We start from the raw sequence: 22,339 nt of genomic DNA, 5'->3' as shown, positions 1-22,339 counted from the left end.
CTGCTTGTTGAGGTAATACATCGTGGTTGTATTGTCCGTCTGTATCAGCAGCGAGTTGGTCTGGAAGGACGGAAGGAAGGCCTTCAGTGCCAGGAAGACAGATCTGAGATCCAGGAAATTGAAGTGGTACGTCGATTCCAAAGGAGACCACTTTCCTTGAATCTGCAAGTCCCCGGAATGCGCTCCTCAGCCCTGGAGAGAAGCATCCGTCACGACACTCGTCGTGGGAATGTCCTTGTGGAAGGGAACCCCCTTGAGGAGGTTTTCCGCCGAACACCACCACTTCAGAGACTGAAGAGCATGCAGCGACAGTCGTACCTTGTCGTCCCAAGAGCCTGTCCTCTGATCCCACTGATCCTCCAAGCACTCCTGCAGTGGTCTCATGTGTAGCCGTGCGTGAGGCGTGAGGAAGATACAGGAGGTCATCGATCCCAGTAGAGAAGACACCTTCCTCACTGTCGTCGATGGAGCAGTCCTGAGGTCCTGAGCCTTCCGAAGGAGTGATAACCGTCTCTCCTCCGAAGGAGACACGCTTGCTGACCGCGTATCGATGGAGGCTCCCAGGTACTGTATGCACTGGACCGGAGTCGGGACCGACTTGGACATGTTGACGTGTAACCCCAGCTTGTGCAAGAGAGCGCACGTCCATCGGAAGTGATCTTGCGCTTCCGAGAAGGATGAAGCCTTGATCAGCCAATCGTCCAGATACGGGTAGACAAACACCTTGTTCCTTCGCAGATGTGCCGCCACCACCGCCATGCACTTCGAGATGGTCCTGGGCGCAGACTTTAGCCCGAAGGGCAGTACTGTGTATTGATAGTGATTGGCGCCGACTTGGAATCGCAGGAACTTCCTGTGCTTCAGTGCTATGGGCACATGGAAGTACGCATCCTGTAGATCTATGGCACAGAGCCAGTCTCCCCGTTGCAGCTGAGGGTAAATCTGGTGCAACGATAGCATGCGAAACTTCTCTCTGCGAATCCATTTATTTGCCTGTCGCAAATCCAGAATGGGCCTGAACTCGTTCTTGTCCTTCTTGCGAACGAGGAAGAACCGAGAGTACAGACCTCTTCCCCTTTGAGACAGAGGTACCTCTTCTACCGCCTTTTTTCTCAACAAGATCTCTGCCTCCGCCTGGAGCTCTCTCAGCTGGAACCGAGAGCTGACCGGCGGAATCGCTGGAGGCGGGCTGATAAACCGAAGACTGTATCCATTGCAAACAATATTCAGCACCCACTTGTCCCGAGTAATTTTTCTCCACTCTGCCGGAAAAAGTTGAATGCTTCCCCCCACTGGAGTGGGTAACGGTTGAGGGGGAAGTAGCCGCTCAGGGCCGAGACCCGGCCGGGCCCTTGGTAGTGGTAGTAGCCTGCTGGCCTCCTCTACCCCTCTGGCACTTCTGGAAGGGCTTCCGGAACTGCTGCTGTTGGTGCTGCTGCTGTCCCGAACCCTGCCCACGCCCTCTGCCCGAAGACCCGAACCGCCTCTGGAACGGGCGCTTCTTCTTCTCGGCCTTCTCCAACCCGACGGCCGTCAGGGTTTCCGCCTTCATGCGGGCCATCTCATCATCCGCATGTTTCCCGAACAGGGTTTCCCCCGAGAAGGGCAGGTTGGCCACTCTGTGCTGCGCCTCCGGTTTGAGGGACGTCAGGCGCAGCCACGAGTGCCGCCTCTGGTGGACGCCATGACAGTAGGCGTGGGCGGCCAACAAGGATACATCCGCCGCCGCGCCGATCACCTGATTAGAAACCAGCATGCCTTCGCGCACGTTTCCAAGAAGTCCTCCTTCCTGTCCCGGGGCAGCAGGTCCGCATACTGCTGCAGGGACTCCCACAGGGCCCGGTCGTAACGGCCCAACAAAGCCCCTGCTCTCACCGCCTTCATGGTGGTGGCGGCGGTCCCACACACCTTCCTGCCCGCAGAATCCAGCCAGCGGCTTTCTTTGTCAGGCGGGACCGTCGATTCAGGGGCGGTCGCATGTTGTTTCTTCGCCGCCGTCACGATGACCGAATCCGGCTTCGGGTCCACCCTCAAAAAGGTAGGGTCCGACTCCGGGGCCCTATACTTTTTCATGAGCCTGGAGGGGGCGGCCTTCATCACCGCGGGCGTGAGGAACAGCTCCAACGCGGGTTCCACCAGTCCTGGTACAAGGGGCAGTAGAGGGCGAGACAGATGTTTCTTATGAAGTGTCTCAAATATCACGGACGTCGTGGGTGTTGGAACCGTCACCGTAATACCCAACTTTGCTGCCCCTCTCAACAGCACCTCTTGGAAAGAGACCAAATCGTCCACCGGAGACACCCTAGTCCCCGGCGAGTCCGACAGCGTCGGGGAAAAATCTCTGGTCGAGGATCGCGTGTGCGACCTGGACCTGTGCCTCCTACGGCGTCGTCCTGAGTCCGACGATGACCGTCCATGGCTCCGTGATCTTCTCCTCCTGAGAGAGCGGGGGCGCGATCTCTTCGGCTTCGGTCTGCCCGCCGGTCTAGCCGGTCCCGGCGACCGCGGGCGTCGTGGCTTCGGAGTCCCCTGCGGCGGAGTCGGGTACCTCGGAAGGGAAACCGACCGCGGGGGAACCGCCGGCAGCCCCAATGGAGTGCGTGGTAACAACCGAGGTGGGGGCGGCAGTGGCCACGGCTGTGGAGGCGGTGGTGGAGGTGGTGGAGGTGGCGGCGGTGGTGTTGGCGGTGGTGGTGGAGGCGGAGTCGGAGGTGGTGGGGGAGGAGGCAGTGACGTAGGCATCCGAGGAGGCGTATACACCACAGAGTACACCGATCCCGATGACTCCCTCTTCCTCGACGTCGATCTTCGCCTCGACGTCGACCTGCGCCTCGACGTCGACCTGCGCCTCGACGGCGACCTGCGCCTCGATGGCGACCTTCGCCTCGACGGCGACCTTCGTCTCGACGGCGATCTGTGCCTCGACGGCGATCTGTGCCTCGACGGCGATCTGTGCCTCGACGGCGATCTTCTTGACCTCGAGCGCCTCGACGTCGATCTCCTCTTCGACGGCGACGTCGACCGTCTCCTCTTCACCGACGGCGAACGGCAATCTCCCCTCGACGGCGAGCGCCGACGCCGGGTCCGATCTCGACGCCGACTGCTGGACGGCGCCGTAGACGGCGTCGTCGCCGAAGATGCCGATGTAGTCGACGGCGGCCTATTCAGGTCCCTCGACGCCACTTCTCCCCAGAGCCCTGGGGAGACGGCGAACAGATGGTAGTCATGCTCCTCGACGCCGCCGTCGACGCCCTCGACGGGGAGTGGGAACGCTTACTGGTCTTCCTGCCCCTGGGGAGCCCCCCAGAGGCCTCAGTATGGGCCAAATCAGACCCTCCAGACCCACATGGTGCCTTCAGCCTTCTCTCCTCCAGGACTTGAAGCCTGATTTTCATTCTGTCCCTCAGGGTCCTGGCTGAGAACGAGTGGCAGATATCACAGTCTTCAGGCACGTGGGACTGGGGAAGGCAACCTATACACACCTCGTGTGGATCAGTTTTAGCCTTTTTTCTACCACATTCCGGGCACTTGTCGAACAAGCCAGGCATGTTGACAGTACCAGCCACTAAGCACTTGAAAAAGTGACAAAAATTGACAAAAACTACAATAAACCTTCGAAAAGGGGAGAGCTCAATGCTTCAGGGTCCTGCTAGCAGGAGCCGGAAAAAAGAACTGAAAGTAAATGGGACCTGCTGGGCATTCTGGGATACTGGGGAAAGTTCTGGAAATCTGGAAAGTTTTCTTAAAGGCACAGTATCCTGTTCTAAGCCACATAATGGCAGCCTATGGGGCTTGTCTGTCCACTCCTTCCTCTCTATCATTCCAGAGGCTTTTGCTGGTAGAGGCAGGGTTTTTTCCTATGTGGAGAAAAGCTAGACAGGCAGTGCTGTTTGTGGATGTTGGTGGAATTCTAGTTGAAGTACTGGACAGTGTAGCCTGTGGGTATAGGCTGCATTATCTGTCTTTAAATTAAATTCTCTCTTAAAGGTGTATGCAGGTCTGCATGATTTGTTACCTTTAGAGATTATTTTTTATTGCTCCGGGGTCCACGCACATGGGCGGGACTATTCACTAGATTAGGACTATACACAGAGATCCCCTACTACAGAACCAAAGTGTTTTTCCTGAACAGTTGGGTAACATTTAAACCTGGGAGAAAGGTGGTGCTGTCTCAGTGAAACATTAAGCTGCATGGGGTACCATTCAGTGTTGAAGAGGATCTTGAAAGAGAGCAGACGAGTTTGTGGCAACATAGCATTAAGAGAACTGGTTGAATTTACTTTGTGGCTTTCTCCTCTGGTGGTGGTGCATAAACATAGTGGGAGAGAAAGAGAGAAAGGGAGAGAAGGAGAGAACAGGAGAGAGAAAAGGAGAGAGGAAGAGAGAGAAAAGGAGAGAGAAAGAGAGAGAAAGAGAGAGAAAGAGAGAGAGAGAAAGAGAGAGAAAGAGAGAGAAAGGGAGAGAAAGGGAGAGAAAGGGAGAGAGAGAAAGAGAAAGAGAGAGAGAAAGAGAGAGAAAGAAAGAGAGAAAGCGAGAAAGTTTTTTTTTTTTATCTCTGCAGTTTTAAAAAGTGCGAGTCGATTCCAATTCTCTCAGGAAAAATAAGTAAAATGTTGGCCATCCTGGGCTGACACTAGTTTCCCACATTTCATTTGGCATCCATTTGCCAACAAGCAGAGAAAGAACCGGAATCAATGCATTTCACATCTTTTGAGTCTCCAGTTGGAACGTTCAATATCATTGTGCGGCATTTGGTGTAGCCTTGGCGGCTGCTCTTTTTCATCACAACGCACTACCCGTTTATTGTTTTCAGTCTCAAATGATTCAATGCTGATTCCATAGGCATGGAGCAGGAGCACAGCAGGCGCCCAAGGTTTTCCATCAAAGCGAGAGAATTACAAGCCCCGGTTCCTTCAGTGGCACAATATGAGGCAAGAGAACACCTGTGTCCTGTGAGAGAATGGGGACCCAGCAAAAGCCCTTTGCTTGCACATTCAAAGGTAATCCTGTATTGTATTGTAATCGCGCACAATGCCACACCTGGTCGTTCGTAGCACATTTCCTAGACCTTAGCTTCACAAAAGACATCTTTTGACAGTTCTCACAACTCCAAATGGTGTGGGAAATTAGTAGAAGGACAACACAAACATTTGCAGCCTTTTTCTTAGACACCTGCCCAGCACAGAAGGAACACATGGCAAAAACGGTAGGAACTATGGAATCAGCTGGGAAGAGCATGTAGACCTTGATAGAAACAGGAAACAAGCATTGGCATATAAGTGTTTATATAGAGATATTGGCTTTATTAACGTTTTTAATATGTGTTGTAGAGCATCGTGAATGTTGAGCAGCATGTTGAAAATGTATAAGTTATAATAAACAAAGTGTTATAACTATTTCTGTCACCTTATATCTAACCGAAAAAAACATTATATACAACTGAAGTAATGTAGTAAAAACCAAAATTAATACAAAAAATGTATTCTAGTTTGTTTATGCAATGCTGTCAATTTTTCCTTGCTTGTTGTAATTAATTTGTGTTATAGTTTTTATTGTTAGGTGTGGGATATAAACAACGGGAGGGTGGATGTTGTGAAATAGTATTTTAATTAGATAGGAGTAGTGGAGAATTGTTTGTGGAGAATTAATTGATGTAAAATTTTTATGGTGTGGAGTGATGCTGAGGTGGTTGTGAGTAGTGGCGGAGGTGATGCTCAGGTGATCCAGAATGATATTGAGGTCATGCTGAAGTGGTGGTGCGCTGGTTCCGAAGGGATGCTTAAGTGATGCTGAATGATACATAGTGGTACGGAGTGATGCTGAGGTGGTGCTGAATGATGTTGTGGTGATGAGTTATGTCGATGTTATGTAGCTGAACTGGTGCTTATGTGGTGCCAAGTGATGTTGTTTTTGTTCTGTGTTGAGGTGTTGCTGTATTGATGCTGAAGTGGTGCTGCGTTGGTTCTGAATTGCTGCTGGTGTGGGTCTGTGCAGGTGCTGAGCTGGTGTTGCACTGGTGGTGGTGCACTGATGCGGAGGTGGTGCTGTGCTAATGCTGAGATGGTGCTGTGTTGATAATGAGTTGTTGCTGCAGTGCATCTGAGGTAGTGCTGTGCTAATGGTGACTTGCTGCTGTACTGGTGGTGCACTGATGAGGTGTTACTGTGTTGATGCTAATATTGTTATGTGCTGATAAGGTGCTTAGGTGGTGCTGTGGTGTTGCTGAGTGATGCAGAGGTGCTGCTTAGTGATGCTGTGGTGGTGCTGAGTGATGCTGTGGTGGTAGTGAATAATACTTAGGTGGTGCTTAGTGATGTTGAGGTGGTACTGAGTGATACTTTGTTGGTGCTGTGTTTAAGTGGTGCTTAGTAATGCAAGTCTGGTGCTGCGCTGGAGCTGAGGTGATGCTGCACTGGTGTTGATGTGGTGCTGTGTTGAAATGGTGCTGCATTAGGGATTATTTGCTGCTGAGGTGGTGCTGTGCTGGTTCTGAGTTGGTGCTGTGCTAATTCCGTGGTGGGGTGAGTTGGTGCTGCATTGCTGATATGCGGATGCTGGGCAGGTGCTGTACTGGTGCTGAATTGGTACTGTTTGATACTGAGGTGGTGGTGTGCTGGTGGAAGGTGGTGCTTGTTGGTGCAGAGTGATACTGATGTGGTGCCGAGTGATATTGAGGTGGTGTTGTGTAATGCAGCGATAAGAAATAATACACAGACTGTTTACTGTAGAGCCGTCTGTTGGAAGTGTGGGAGGGGTGGTGGGTCTGCCTCCTGTTACAGTGGCGGTACTGGTGTGCTTCCTGTCTGGGCAGCACAGGGGCACAAATGTTGCTGCTGGTGATTTAAAAACTAACAAATAGTGTAATAAAGGGCAATAATGCCAATGCCAAAGTTGCAAGGAATAATAAAAATGAATATTATTCTCATACTATCACAGTAGCTTGTGGCGGAGGGGTTTGTCCCTCGGCCGGGGTGGAGAGGACACGCCTTGTGAGGAAAGCTGCAAGGTCCAGCGCTTTGGTGCTTCTGTCAGGGCGCTTTATAATCCAGCTTATGGCGGTGGGGTCTGTCCCTCGGCCGGGGTGGAGGGGATGCGCCTTGTAAGAAAAGCTGCGAGGTCCAGTGAGTTCACAAATGCCAACATCGGAAATCTGGGCATCTTTGTGTGAAATTTGTTTATTAAACAGAAAATGAGAGACCACGTGGGTGTGATGGAGGGGGCACGTGCAGTGGGGTGAAGCAAACACGCACCACAGCAGTGAACTGTGCAGTGGGGTGAAAGGAAGCATGCACCACAGCTGTGCAATGTGCAATAAAGTGAAAGGAAGCACGCACCACAACTGTGCACTGGGGTGAAAGGAGGCACACACCACATCTGCACTGTGCAGTGTTGTGAAAGGAAGCACGCGCCACAGCTGTGTACTGTGCAATGGGGGGAAAGGAAGCACACACCACCGCTGTGAATTGTGCAGAGATGTCAAAGGTAGCACGCACCACAGCTGCGCAAAGGTGTGAAAGGAAGCGCGCACCACTGCGCTGAAAAAACGCAATTGTTAAAAGGTGCGGTCAACTTTTAAGCTGTGTACTGTGCAATGAGGGGGGAAAAGAAGCATGCACCACAGCTGTGCACTGTGCAGAGATGTGAAAGGTAGCAGGCACCGCAGCTGCGCAGAGGCATTATTTAGCAGCTGGTGCCAGCAAGCACACACAAAAAGCAAGTGCTAATAATTAAGTGCCCAAGTGTGCACCGGCAGACACCAGCTCAAATTAGGCTCCCAGCAAGGGCCTGCGTTATGCCCCTGGATCGAGCGAGCACCAAAAGCAATGTGGGGAAAGGAAACACGCACCACAGCTGTGCACTATGAAGAAATGTCAAAGGTAGCACGCACCACAGCTGCGCAGAGGTGTAAAAGGAAGCATGCACCACGTTGATGAAAAAACACTAATGTTAAAAGGTGCGGTCAATTTTTAAGATGGTACCGAAAAAGAGGCGACTATAGAGGCCAACTAGAGTACAGCAAATGTCTTGACAATAACATACTAATACAAAGATAACGGTGCAGGAAGAGAGTGCTGACATAGATGAAATGCGAGTGCTGGAAAAAGAAGCGTTCACTCTTGTGGCGGTGGGGTCTGTCCCTTGGCCGGAGTGGAGGGTACGCGCCTTGTAAGGAAAGCTGCAAGGTCTTGAAATGAAACATGATTCCCAACAGATGGCACTCTGCACACCACTGCTCGCTCCCGACAGCTAAACGCTGTGGGAGTAAACATTTTCAGAAAAGGTGGGACATGCACCCGCCTTTGGGTAATTGCGTGCTTTCATTTTTGAAAGCCACACGCAAAGGCCAATAGCATGTGTGGAAAAATCGAACACCACACGCGCGAGTTGGCAGAAAGTCTGAAGTAATCCCAAGAGGCCTTCTCTTAGAGCAACGCATGCGCGCTGCGCTAGGCTCGCCCTAAAATGCAGCACACAAATGAAAATCAGCTAGATATGAGACAATGCTTCTTCCAGAGGTCTTATAGCAGCAGTGATAGTTGTTTCACTCAGGTTTTAGCTTACACATGATGCCATGATGTCCGGCTTAATTTTTTCTAGTGTGAAACATATTTAACAAGGGAGGTTTTCATTCAATGTAATTTATTATAAGTTAAGTCATTATAAATGTATCAAATGTTTAAATCAACCAATCCCACCAGAAGGAGAAATTAATAGTTAATGGCAAATAATAACTGTGGTCGGGAGCTGAAATATTCAATCTGTTTGGGAGTGATCATTATCCACGCATAGTTTCAATGATTTTGCCATTGATTGGGGGGCTCCCATTGAAAAACCTGGGCAGATCCTAGGATCCTCGTTTGTCAAGGGTTAAGTGAGGTGAACTCTTCAAACCTTATGGAATCGTAGAAATTGCTCAGTAATTACCTTTATAAAAATCAATAACTTCTGTGCTTCTTCCCATAGGTTGGGCCTTTTTTTAGGAAGGTTAATTCTACTTGGACTCACACACAATATGAAGGGATGATAGTTTAAAGGATTAGAGTGGCAAATGTTAACAGCTATGAATGATCCTGCACTGCTATCGCACACTAAAGGATTATTCTTAATAACCCTCCAAGATCACTTATTAACAGTCCATTCGCTACACAGTTCATAGCAGACTTAAAACACATTCGATCATTACGGCATTAGATAAAAACATTACTATGGCCAAAAATAGACTTTGTTGCATGATCCCATAATTAATAGGGATTCCAAAAGAGTTTTTTCTTTCACCAATAATTTGGGAAGTCTGCATTACTGCTGCATGGGGAATGCTTTCCCCCACACCTCCAAATCTAGATGATCCATATTTTACCTTTATTGTAGCCGAAAGTCCGGTTTGTGGCATCAGTGAATTTGAGTTGCACAAAGTGTTTATTTCATCACAAGAGTAGATGTCTCATATTCTCCATTAGTAAAGGAGGGGCCCCATATGCAAGTTGTGTCTTTAGCAGAGGTGATGAACCTATAAAAGATATTCATTTGCCTGGGGCTCAATGAGCTACAGGCCTAGCTGATTAAGGAAGACCCATGCCTTCAGATCCCATAATCTTCAAAAGGGTCAACTCCTCATCTAATAAGCTAGTGATAAAGGCTTCTGTTGTCCCAAAAAACAGCATAGTACAGAGTATTGAAATGTATAACTATTTTGGAATTTGATTTAATGAACTCAACTGTTTAGAAGTCATTTTTACATAATACAACTAAATGTGCTGTGCTGTTGTGTGAATTTAAAAAGCCAAACCTTCCTCTATAGAGTCCCTAGCCTGCCTCCATGCTCTCTGTGATCCATGGTAAATTCATTGCAGGCCTAGCCAATGGATTACAGACTATAATACAGGAGAAAGCACTTAGTGGATGGATCTTGCCTAATGTTGAGCGGTTTACCACAATTTACCATCTAGGCATAGATCTGTTTGGAATCTGAAGCCATAAGTCTTGGACTGCGACGTTCTATTTACCAAGTTATGCTTTGGGGTCCACATTGGTTTTCAGGGCACCTTGAAAAGATTACAGTGGGATGAAGTACAATCTGGCAACAATGACCATTATGGTCAGTGGGTGTATGGGTAACAGTGGATCTTAATAACATTCATATTTGATTTGTGATTATATTATTTCATCATATATATCACTTAAAGAAGGACTACAGCTTGGGACAAGGGAGAAATCTTGTTGTGCTGACCGAGTGTATTTTAGCAAACAGAAGCTTTCCAAACACGACAAACACTGTTAGTCGTGTTGCAGACAGGGGTACCTGTTTGAAAGACTATTGCCCCATCTCTGCAGTTCCAACTACTGGAATTTTAGAACTATTGTAAGTGAATTGCTATGAAGTACAAGGCCGCCAGCTTCTGTGCTCTACAAAAATATTGTTACTCCATATCATTCGTTTTTACCCAAGCAGCTCTCAGTCCAGAAGGCTAGCTACAATGGGAATATGATGCAGTGAGTGCTGGCTCACACAAGTAAGCAGTAGTCCTATGTTTTTGAGTGGGAGTCGCCAATATTAGTTGGGAGGTAAGAAGATTGTTTGACACGGTCTACAGAAAATGACAGAATGTCTGAATCTGTTATTTCTTCATCATTGTTGACCTTGGTGAATCCATGAGTTACCATCTTATAGATTCCGTCTTGAGGGCAAGATAACAAATCGTTTTTGTAGCATATTTGTTTACATTTGGCTTTCATTTTATTGTTCAATCGATTGAGCTTGTATTGTTTTATGTCATCATTCAATAAATGTACTTGCCATTGATTTATTACAACTGATTGATTAAATTGAAAGTTAAAAAGAACATGAAATGCTGCCTTATATGCATGTTCCCTTGTTCTATAAGCAAATTTGAAAAATATGCATTTATAAATGTGCTCCAAGATGCCGCACGTGTACGAAGATATTCTCCTGTCCATGAATTCGGAGAGGCTCCCGTGATGGAAAGGTTCTGTGTTCTGCAGAGTCATTCTCTTTACTGGAGTGACTGGTATGAAGCAACCAGATGAAGCACTATGTCTGAGGTATTTGAACTGACCTATTCACACTCATAAGAGTTGCTTTGGTTAGCCAAAAGAGCCTACTTCTGTTCAGATAAGAGGTAGTGTGAGGTGTGCAATGTCTGTGGAGGGCTGTATGATGAGATGCCCTCGCGTATGCCAGGTTTTAGAACAGGGACTCGGAACCAGCAAAACTAGATGTTGAGTCTTCTACAACAGAAAGCCAAGAAGAGCGCGCTCTTCCTGGTGTTGGATCTACCTGCAGTGTCTCACACCATGAACCACACTATAGTGCTAGCCAGGGTGTGCTGCTCTTGAAGACAGCCATGCAATGGTTTCCATCTTTTCTAACCGATCGGCTATGGTATGCCTTGCACAAGCCATTCCCACTATGGAAATCCAAGGGATTCTGGTTTGGCGCCCATTAGGCTTAACCTCCACGCCCACCCCGGCCATGAATTGGCATTACTTCTAAAGAAAGGTTTTCATATTTATGCTGATGACGCAGGAGCTGGTGTTCTAGCCGACGTAAGACACGAAAAGCAGACCGAGAATTCATGCAGAAAGTATTATTATGGCTACTAGACAATAGATGGGATCACACTAAGTAAGTTTAAATTATATAAAAATATATCTTATTAATAGGTTCCTATGCAGCCATAAAACACTAACAATTGGAAACGCCTACACTTATCTGTTTACTCGCAGATGTTTCTCAAGAATGGATTGAAAGTGTTTACTGTTTGTTTCTAGGATGCCCATGAACACCTACAAATAGAAGACTTTCTTCTGGTGTAAAAGTCTACATTTTTCACATGGTTCCCATCCTTGTTCTGTGCCAAACACTGCTGGCATTTCGGCTTGACAGAGAGGCCACTGACCGGTTTCTCAGTGCATTTGTTGCCTTTAAAAAGTGTCAACGCATGTAAAGGTGCTATACTAAGATCTTAGTCACATGCACACAAACTGCCTGTTCTCTGCAGGAGGGAGCTGCAGAGAGGCTGGTCTCCCTTTGCAAGACCTGAAAGGGATCTGCAGAGGAGGAAAGGGAGAGGGCGGGACAGCCATCTTCCGAGGACGCCCTGTAGGAGAAGAGAGAAATGCCCTTCAGTGAATCTTCAAAAGAACTTGCTGAGCAGGGATACAAGAGGGGCACATAGATGTGTTCAGCCTATCCCCCACTGACGACTAAGATGAGAGGTTACCAAACCAGTTTAGGTGAGGCCAGCCTTGGTAGCCAAAGAGATGGGCTAGACGAGTGCAGCCCAGCTCTGGAACGTGACTGGTGTAAACCTTGAATTGACCACCTATACAGCGGGGCCTTTGGCATAAAGGAGATTGTGGTACATTGCAGGTGTGGGGAATTATGATACGGTGTGCCTCCCACCCCCGCCTCTGCTAGGTGCTCTAGCCGTTGGTGTGTGAGTGAGAAGTGCTGGATGGGGCTGGGAACATCAATGCTTATAGAGTCTCCGAAGCAGGGTGAACGTTGTGTGGAGCCTCATAACTCCTGAGCCCAGAATGGGCAACAGCTAGAAGCCTGCGAAGAAAAGCATAACCAGATCCACAAACCCGCATGGTCCACGGTCATGGATTGACTGTTGAAGCGTGGGAGGGAATGCGACTCATCACAACGAAGAATTGGATGTTTTGTTCTACAAAAGATTCTGAGTCAGCTGAACCCCCACTGGCTCAACCCAACCAATCAAGGGCACCCAAGAAGTAGAGCAGTTGCAACTGGTCTGACACTGGAGTTGGTGAAGATTTGTTTCTGGAGCTGGAAGGTGAGTGATAACACCAAAGCACACTCACTGTGAACTATCATCCAGAAAGGGGACTCTCCATAAGAAGATGAGAACTTCCGAGTCCGCACCAATGACTGGTATGAGAGCAGAGAAGGACAAGAGGGGGGGCTTTGTCCAATGCCTTAGGCAGACTCACAAAAACCAGAGATTCGGTCTGGCGATGAAACACAAGAAAGACACACCATTACAGCAACTCAGCTAAGTTTAAAAGCTGTGAACTATGCCTGCCTGGACAAACGATCGATTCCTATTTCAGGACTGGAGGGACAGGAAACCTGCAGTGGCCGCTTGTGACTACTGCGTAGAAACTTTCATTAGGTGCCCATGCAGAATGGAGAAACCGCCTGGAATGGACCGCTCTCTTGAAGAAGCTATTACTTTCCAGTAACTGATCCGGTTTTTGTTGTTTTGGCCATATTTAAATCACCAAATTGTTCAAGGTGCTTTAATGAGCGGTTTCTCATTGCAAGTATTGCGCAGATACTGTTAACCCCTAATGCACATTCTCTGAACCTACCCTTCGGTCGTGCCCTACTAAGGGTAGACGAGGCTGTCTTAGAGAAAGTATTTACCTAAAGAGGAACTAGTTTTACATGGTGGTGGCAGAATTTTCTCCAGTGGACAACCTGGCTTCCAAATTCGGCCACCACCATACAGGAGTGAGTCTAGATAGATGTATAACTGTGACATTAATCATTGGAGTTAACATATATTACTGAAATGCAGATCTTGGTATGAGAAACAAAGATAACAGACTAACTTTCAAACACTTACACTGCGGTAGAGATGGAACAAGGGCTACATGTCTATCAACCACTCCAATACCTCAGATCTGGTGGCAAACGTCTAATAGGTCTTCTAATGATTGAAAGAACTAGAGCAGGTGAAAGATTATTGACTGTTCAAAGAGGTAAACTTTGGAATCCCTTCCTTGAAGAGGTTTGACAAGTCGTCATAATTTAAGGGGGGAGTATTACAACCTGTCATTTCCAAATACTGACTATATATGTTGAGTCAGGCATTGCACACGTGGCAGCATTACATAAAAAACGTAAAGAGAATGTAAAGAAATCAGATATTAGTTGTGGTGCAGTGAATTCTCAGCACAGTAATGTGATATAAACACTAAACAAGCTCTGGCAAAGCCAATAGGTCTGGCGCAGGCCATCAGTCTTTTGGCTAAGGCAATTCCTGTTTTGTTAAAAAAAAACGAAAACTTCGGTTAAAAGCAAAAATATTTTTGGGTCTCAAAAAGGCACATATTACCATAATAGTCCCTAGCACTAAACAACTGTGTGTGTGGGTGTGCTCCTTGGCTGAAAGCCCCTTTAAGTAAATATATTACACATATCATTTTAGTCAAATGAAGACGCCTTGGCTAATGCCAGGCCCTAAAAAGGAGAACATACCCTGGCACAAAACATTTACAACACAAAAAGCAGCTGGTTTCAAGAAAGCTGGGGGCAGCAATGTAGACAAGCAACATGTCCCTGAACCTATGCAAGTAACTGACGCACAATCAAACTTGATAAATGATGGCAAAATACTAGCAAACAACTGAGATTAGGGAGTGTTTCCAATACTCACAAGATGGCTTCTTTTTCGGTTTTGGAGCTGAGGTACCGCTGGACCTGAGCTTGATTTACGCCATACAGGGACAGCATCATGAAGATGCCACCAATGGCAAGAGCCCAGAAGGAATGACGTTCAAACGGATCTGGGTTCAAGCTGGCCAAAGAAAGGAAGGTCAACAATTAGAACTAGTTTTCCGTTACTGTGTACGTCGCATACCCTGCGAGGGTATGGGTAACAAACAGCTGCACATTTTGCAATTGCTAAAGTAATGATTTAAAACAATTAAACCAAGGAGCAAAGTTTCCTGCTCTGGGGTCAAATGATGGATAAGGTACTCCCTAAGACTCTTACAAACTCAGAAGTAAATAGAGTGTTTCGGGTACTAGATGGGTGGGTACATTTGGACGTTGAACAGTTTATAGATCCCGATCAGACGGGGAAAAAAATTCCCTGCCACCCCCTCTTGATCCATACTTACTTTATATCTGCGATCTTTCCATTTTCTGTTGCGATTCGCCAGACCTCGCCCATCCCGCCGACCTTTATGGTCCCGACAATGATGACCGCTAGCTGTCCTGCGAACATTATAAAGGTCTGGAAGACATCTGTCCAGATTACAGCTTTCAGTCCACCCTGAGGAGAGGAAAGGAGAGAGGAGAGGTGTGTAACACCATGAAAGGCGTAGAATAAAGGTAGAGCTAACACCCGAGACATCAGAATTCCTAATCCCATGCCCTCAAGCATCATCAAGTGTCAGACCCTCACACACAACCACCAAGGCACCACTCAGATAGTTTGAATGGTCAAGGCTATTAAGGATTCCATGTCAAAGCTCTTTACATTACTAATTTGGACACTACTCAGGAGTCAGTAGCTGTTTAAATGCTTAGGGAGAGGAGTTGGCCTAACGGCTAGGGCGGTCGACCTCGAATCTGGGGAACTGGGTTCGAGTCTCGGCAATGACACTGAACATCTTGCGATTCTGGGCAAATCAGTTAATCTCCCCGTGCCTAACAAAAATGAACGTGTGTCCTCATGTAACGTAACTGGTGCTATGTAAAGCGCTCTGATGCCCGATTCGGGTAAAGTTCGCGCTATATAAAACTCTGTAAAAAAAAAAAAACAAATACCTGAATACACAGATCTGAAAAGAAATGGAACTCATGGGAGGTGTGCTCTCTGAAAATATCGGTCCTTAAATGTCAAAACTGAAGGTCTGCACTGCAAAGAAAAGGATGGAGAAGGCAAAGGGACAGGGACTAGAATTAATGACTGGCTGTAAAAACCAAAATCTTTTTCCAGAGGGGGAATGAAGAATACATCGGCATTCTGTTGGGGACACAGGTGAACAGCTTTTTCTATTTCTATTTCTATTTCAGGATTTGGTGAAGCGCAGCAGCTACCCCGGCAAAGGGGTGTCCCGGCGCTAAGAACAGGCGCGCAAACTGAGGATAGAGGGGGAGGGGAGGAGGGGGAAACTAGGGAGCGGGGAATAGGTGAGTCTTAATTGCTTTGCGAAAGGCAGGGAGGGAGTCAATGGAGCGAATGCTAAGGGGGAGATCGTTCCACAGTGTGGGGGCAAGGACGCTAAAGGAGCGGCCTCCAGTTCGGCAGAGTCGAATCCTAGGGATTGTCAGGAGGAGTTGGTTGGCAGAGCGTAAAGCACGGCCAGGAACGTAAGGTTGGGCAAGGCTACGGAGCAGAGGGGGATTTCCTTGTTTCATGATCTTAAAGATCGTGACTAAGGCCTTGAATTTGATTCGGCGATCCACGGGCAGCCAGTGGAGCTTACGGATGGTAGCTCTGGCTGAACATCTGCGTGGGAGGCCAACCAGCGTTCTGGCTGCCGCATTTTGTATGCGTTGGAACCTAGCGGTATCCGCTTTATTAGCTCCCAAAAGGAGGACGTTAGCGTAGTCCAGGCGCGATAGAATGATGGCCTGGACGATAAGCTGGCGGGCCTTAGAATCGAAGAGCCCAAGTATGGGCCTGAGGTTCCTTAAAAGGCCTATGCAGGTGGCGGCCACCTTTTTGGTGTGGGACTGGAAGCTAAGGTTGGCGTCAACCCAGACTCCCAGATTTTTGACACAATTTTTGGGGAGTGGAGTGGCGCCTAGGGATGACGGCCACCAGTGCTCGTTCCAAAGGCTGGTGTTACGGCCTAGGAGGAGCACCTCGGTTTTCCCGGCGTTGAGTTGGAGGTAGTTGTCCGTCATCCATCGGGCCACAGCAGTCATACCCTCTTTAAAGTTGGATGCCACGAGGGACGGGCTTTCCGAGAGGGTGACAACCAGCTGGGTGTCGTCCGCGTACGAGACAAGCGTGAGCCCCCACTCTCTAGCCACGTCCGTGAGTGGCTGGACGTATAGATTAAAGAGGGAGGGGCTCAACGCTGAACCCTGGGGGACACCTTGAGCGATGGGGTGAGGTTTAGAAAGATAAGGAGGAGCCGACACCTTGAAGGATCTATCCTTAAGAAAGGATCGGAACCATGCAAGTGCAAGGCCAGTCACCCCGGTCATCTCCAGACGTTTCAGAAGGATGTCATGGGATACCGTGTCAAAGGCCGCGCTGAGATCAAGGAGAATCAGCGCAGCACTATGACCGGAATCTAAAATCATCCGGAGATGCTCCGTAGTGGCCAGTAGGGCAGACTCCGTACTATGGCCTGCACGGAAGCCATTTTGGGAGGGGTCTAGAATTCCATGACTTTCCACATGTTTCGAAAGAATGTCATTAACATGGGTTTCGGCAATTTTGGACATCCAGGGGAGAAGGGATATGGGCCGAAAATTTTCTGGCTTGGTGGGGTCGAGGGTAGGTTTTTTAATTATCGGTGATACCCATGCTTGTTTCCAAGCTATGGGTACGAATCCTGTAGAAAAGGAGAGGTTGAGGATGTTCAGCATGGGGGATAGAAAAAAGTCCATCGAGGCCAGGAAATGAGAAGGACTCATGGGGTCGGCTGGGGAACCAGTCTTCACTTTCTTGCCTAGTCTGATCAGGTCTGCAGCGGTGATGGCAGAAATTTGGGACAGAGGTAAGATGTTAGGGGCTGTGGTCATAGAAACTCCATTGAAAGGAGCGATCTGTGGAAAGGTTGCATACATTTTCTGGACTTTTTCAATGAAATAGGTTGCGAGCTGCTCACATTGCTCGTGGGAAGAGATTTTTGGAGGGGGCGCCCTAGGGTTTTGGAGCTCTTTCACTAGTTTAAAGATGATTTTAGATGGGTTCGCATTGGAGTTAATTTTGTTGGAATAAAAAGAAGCACGGGAAGATCTAATAGCTTTATGGTAGGTCTTAAGCCTGGATAGATATTCAGCCTTATCCTGGTTATCATATTGTTTCCTCCATAGGCGCTCAGCCTTTTTGCACTCCTTGCGCATTGCTCTAAGGGTGTCGTCGAACCATGGGTTGGAGGGTGTATTACGTCCTTTAGTCAGTTTAGCCGGAATAAGAGTGTCGAGGCCGTTACTGATCCAGTTGGTGAACGAGGTATAGGTCGCGTCTATATCCTGGTTGGCTTCGTTTTGGAACTCTCCAAGGGTTTCATGTAAGGCAAGTGGGGAGAGTTTGTGCCAGGGTCTTTTTAGACGCTGAATGGATTCAGTTTTGATTTGACGTTGGGGTGCCGGGACGCTCAGTTTAACAAGATGGTGATCCGTCCATCCCATGGGGGTGGGGGTTTCTGCAGCTGCCTCTTGTATGTTAGAAAAGATCGGATCTAGGGTATGTCCAGCTATATGGGTAGAGGTGTGGACTAGGGAGTTAAGTTGCAGTGCCGAGAGGTCTGCAAGAAGATTAGTGATGGTATTATCGCCAATCGCATCAAAGTGCAAGTTTAGGTCACCTAGAATGGTGAAGTTGGCGAATTTAGTAGTGAGCACTGTGGCCGTTTCGAGGAGGGCATTAATAAATCTAGTGGCCTGGCCTGGAGGGCGATACATGTATAGGCCTGATAGCATAAATTGGGGGGTCACACTAATTTTAAATTGGGCGCATTCACAGTCTTGGAGAGGTTCCTTGATAAAAGAACAGGTCAGCTGTTTTTTATAAATAATTGCGATGCCGCCACCGCGAGATTCACGGTTAATGGTGACCAGGTTGTACTCATCTGGGAGCGTTAGGTTGGGGATGGTGGTAATGTCATCTCGGAGCCATGTTTCGCATAGAAACAGTACATCAGGGTTTTCCTCCTGAAGAAGCGTATTCACCTCAGGGTGATGTTTAACGAGGGATCTGCAGTTGAGTTGGAGTATCATCAGTGGCGGAATTGTAGTATTAGGGAGGTCACACCGTACCCTAGTGGGTGCGTTGGTGGAGAAGTGGCAGTGGTTGCAGTGGAGATGCGTAAGACCCAGAATGCCAGTGGTGTTAGAGCATTTTTGGTGAAGGTTCAGATGTAGGAGTTCCTTACCGTCGTAGCATATGCGTTGACAGGGCCTGGACGGGCCAGGGTGGGTGGCGAGAGGCGATGGTCTGGCGATGACGGGCGAAGACGGGCTTGCCTTAGGCGCGCCTTCGGCGCGCAAACGGCGCGCCCGCTGCGCCCGTCCGCTGCGCGTCCGGTGAATGCACATCCTTAAGAGAGAGAGAGGAGGTGATTGGGCGTGGCCTGCGGGTGGGCGTGGCCTCTGTTCCTCGCCAGTAATGGCGGCAGAACTGTCTTTTCTGGCGGACTCGTTGCAGCGAAAGGTTCGCTGTTTAGGCGTACTTTTAGCCCAGGAGGAGGTGCCTGAAGGGTGAGTGCGCAGGTTAAAATACAATTTTACTAATCAGTGACACAGAAAATAAGTTTTTAAAAAGTGGTTCGTCTTCTCCCGGCTTCCGCCTCAGGAGTTTGCGTAGTTCTGACAGGGTCGCGCTTTCGGCAGCGTTTAAATACCAGGGCGGGTGGGCGTGGCCTGCGGGTGGGCGTGGCCTCTGTTCCTCGCCAGTAATGGCGGCAGAACTGTCTTTTCTGGCGGACTCGTTGCAGCGAAAGGTTCGCTGTTTAGGCGTACTTTTAGCCCAGGAGGAGGTGCCTGAAGGGTGAGTGCGCAGGTTAAAATACAATTTTACTAATCAGTGACACAGAAAATGAGTTTTTAAAAAGTGGTTCGTCTTCTCCCGGCTTCCGCCTCTTTTTCTACTTAAAGAAAAACAATTAACAGAAAACATGTTGCTGCATATTTCACAGTCAAGTAGATTGTCAGCCAAACGGTCATGGTTCTGTTAGCCTGCCTTCAGGCGACACTCAAGAGAACAGTATGGGGCCCTGCATCTAACCCCACTTCCCACGGAACACTTCTTAGCACACTATTCTAGTCACCGACATTTATATAGTGCACGGCTACCAGACTGGCCTCCCAGCACCGGTAAAACCTCTGCTCTCCTCTCTAGTGTCCCTTGAATTGAGCTAGAATAAGAGAATCTCATTCTCTTAATCCAAGGAACCATCGGTAGATTGTGACTCTCTGACCTCAATGTTCTTTCTGGCCGGTAACAAGTCAAAAGGCTCTTTATAAGCTGGGGTCTTTTTGTTGAGGGTGTGGTGAACAAGGCAAAGAGCTTTGAACTCAATTCATTTTAGGCCTCGCCTAGCGTTGCTGCGCACATGCGCAACTCGCTCGACGAGATATATTGTAAATGAGGACTTTCAGAAAAGGGCTTTAATCCCCGCCCCTCATTTCCATTGGCTGGTGTCACCGTTTATGCTAAACGGTGGCCTGCCATTGGAACTGAGCTGTTGGCGTTGCCTCCCTTTCGCCTTTTGGTTCGGCCCATCCGGACTGGATCGCCTGCTTCACGGCTGTCGTGAAGCAGTTTCTTATCGCAATAGGCGTGTTATGTAAACAAGCTTTACGATCCAGTCCGGATCGGCCGTCTCAAAAGGAGACATGGTGTCGCGTGTTTATTTTTGCATCACGCTTTCACTTTAAAGTGAAAGCGCGATGCAAAAATAAATAGCGGCTGACTGACGAGCGCTTGTTATTATGGTTGCCTCTCAGTCTTGCGTTTAAAATTGATTTCTCTGCTCCCTGCTGTATTATTAACGCTGTTTTTTTAGCCTTGTCAATGGAGCTGGTGCTGTACACTTAAGCATGTGCGAAGGTGGAACTCCGGAGTTAAAAGCTCGCTGCTGAAACGTGCGGTGGTCCACAGGTCATCGCAAGTTGGTATCTATGCAACCGCCTCAGCTTTTCTTTCTCCCGACTGTAGGCAAATTGTGTCCCATGAAATGAGTTAATAGAAACAGTTGTTGTTCACAATACTCTAAAAACGGACAAGTGTGTGACAGTGCCATAGAACAGTTATTAGCGTGCATTTCTTTTTAAATAAACATGCAAGATGTGCGGTCTTGGTTAGCTATTTAAAAAAAAAAAATGTTTAAGTCTTTCAGCCAAGGAAAATTTGTTTTTCAAATGCTTTGGGCCTGGGCCATTCTACCTTGTGTGACTCTGAGGCCCATGATACATCAGCTCTCTCTTCAGGGTGATTTCCCCAAAATCCAAAGAGCCGCAATCGGTGGGGACCCCAGTTTAAGAATCAAAGTATTTTAATCCGTTCAGTTCAAAGGATTTTACTTCATAGGGTCATCTTTGATTCAGACAGGTCAACGAATATAGGTGTTGACACCTAGTTCTCATCTAGGGAGAAGTGGTGAGCAGGTCCTCTTTTTCCCTTGTTCTTTTAACTAATATATTGTGTGTCTGTTAAGTGGACAATACGGGCAAATCATGACCTGAACTTAAGAAACCAATTTATTTGCTCCATGTAGTTGATAGTTGATTTGCTACCACCATCGACTACAGTGTAATTAGGGGCAAGCCAGTATTGTAAAAATAAATTTAAAAATAAATACTTTTTAGGAGTGATGTTCTAAACGTTCTAATATCACCATAGAGGCTTTAATATGGCTTTTATCTTTAAGTGCTGGAATGTTTGCATGCATTTGACAACATTTCTTGTGTAATGTTAACGTAAGCTCGTCTCTCCTCGCACCGTTACATATCCCCGGAACCCACATGACACACTGCTCTTTTGCAAGCCCCATCTCCGGACGGCGATATAGCCATCCCTTACAGAAGATAAATCTGAACCGCGTCCTCCTTCGTGGACGCGTGTGCCCCCCACCCCCAAAATCCTTCTGTTGCTCGTGCTACAGATCTCTTGCTAGTCTCTTTCTCAACATAGATGCTAAACTCTGCACGGTACAGCCTGCCTCCCTCCAATCCATGGTTCCCTCCCCTTCACAGGCTCCAGTTTCCGAACACGCTCGCCATTGTTTTACTTTTTTTTCTTTACCCCACATATAGCAGCATTTTACAGTCACAGAGATCCGACGCTAACACTCGACAGAGTTTGCGCCTTGAGGTGAATGAAGCTGTGTAGCTGCTGCACACGCACTTCATTGCTTGTTTAAAAGGCTTTGGCAGTGTGTTCACTGTCTGCATCTCTGGATCTCTGTTGCACATTTAAATGCTCTGTGCCTTCGGGCGTCCTCGCTGCCCCCTTGAAGCTGGTGGAAGAGTCGGGGGGAGGAGGCGCTCTGTGGCCACTCGCAGCCCAAGTCCATGCACCAGTTCCCCAGTGGTGTACCACCTCTCGCCCAGTGCCTTTCAAACTGTGCATGGGCCACAGTCTTCAGCCGAACCCTTGTGTATCATGCTTCTGGACGCCTCCCACAGGTAGGGAGTGACTGGCCAGCAGTGTGTGTGACAGTGTCTGAAGAGCTATGCTTGCAGAACGAAAACACAGAGAAGGTACACTGCTCACACAGTCTCTCGCTCTTTTGTTTTTAAACGGAATCTTAGCACACTGGAGAGTGATGCTCCAAAGTCTGTCCTGGGCACCCATCTCCAAATCTCAGTTTCATCACTGTTCAATGTTAATCTACTGGAAGACATCCAGTGGGTAACTTGTTTAAGACAAGCATT

General features: G+C 48.0%; 1 protein-coding gene across 5 annotated transcripts in view; it reads right to left on the bottom strand.

Moving 5' to 3' along the window:
- Positions 1-22,339, bottom strand: part of SLC5A6 (solute carrier family 5 member 6) — a 318,876-nt gene that overhangs the window by 125,523 nt on the left and 171,014 nt on the right. For all 5 annotated transcript variants that reach the window (XM_085613195.1, XM_085613191.1, XM_085613193.1 and 2 more), the window contains 2 exons: positions 14,896-15,050; positions 14,430-14,570 (listed from right to left, as the gene is read on the bottom strand). In XM_085613195.1, the coding sequence (XP_085469321.1) occupies positions 14,430-14,570; positions 14,896-15,050 (296 nt within the window). The remainder of the gene's footprint in view (positions 1-14,429; positions 14,571-14,895; positions 15,051-22,339) is intronic.

This window comes from Triturus cristatus, chromosome 6 (assembly GCF_964204655.1).
Source record: "Triturus cristatus chromosome 6, aTriCri1.1, whole genome shotgun sequence".
NCBI classification, from domain to species: domain Eukaryota; kingdom Metazoa; phylum Chordata; class Amphibia; order Caudata; family Salamandridae; genus Triturus; species Triturus cristatus.
The sequence above is the reverse complement of the archived record's forward strand: the minus strand, read 5'-3'. Positions and strand labels throughout refer to the sequence as shown.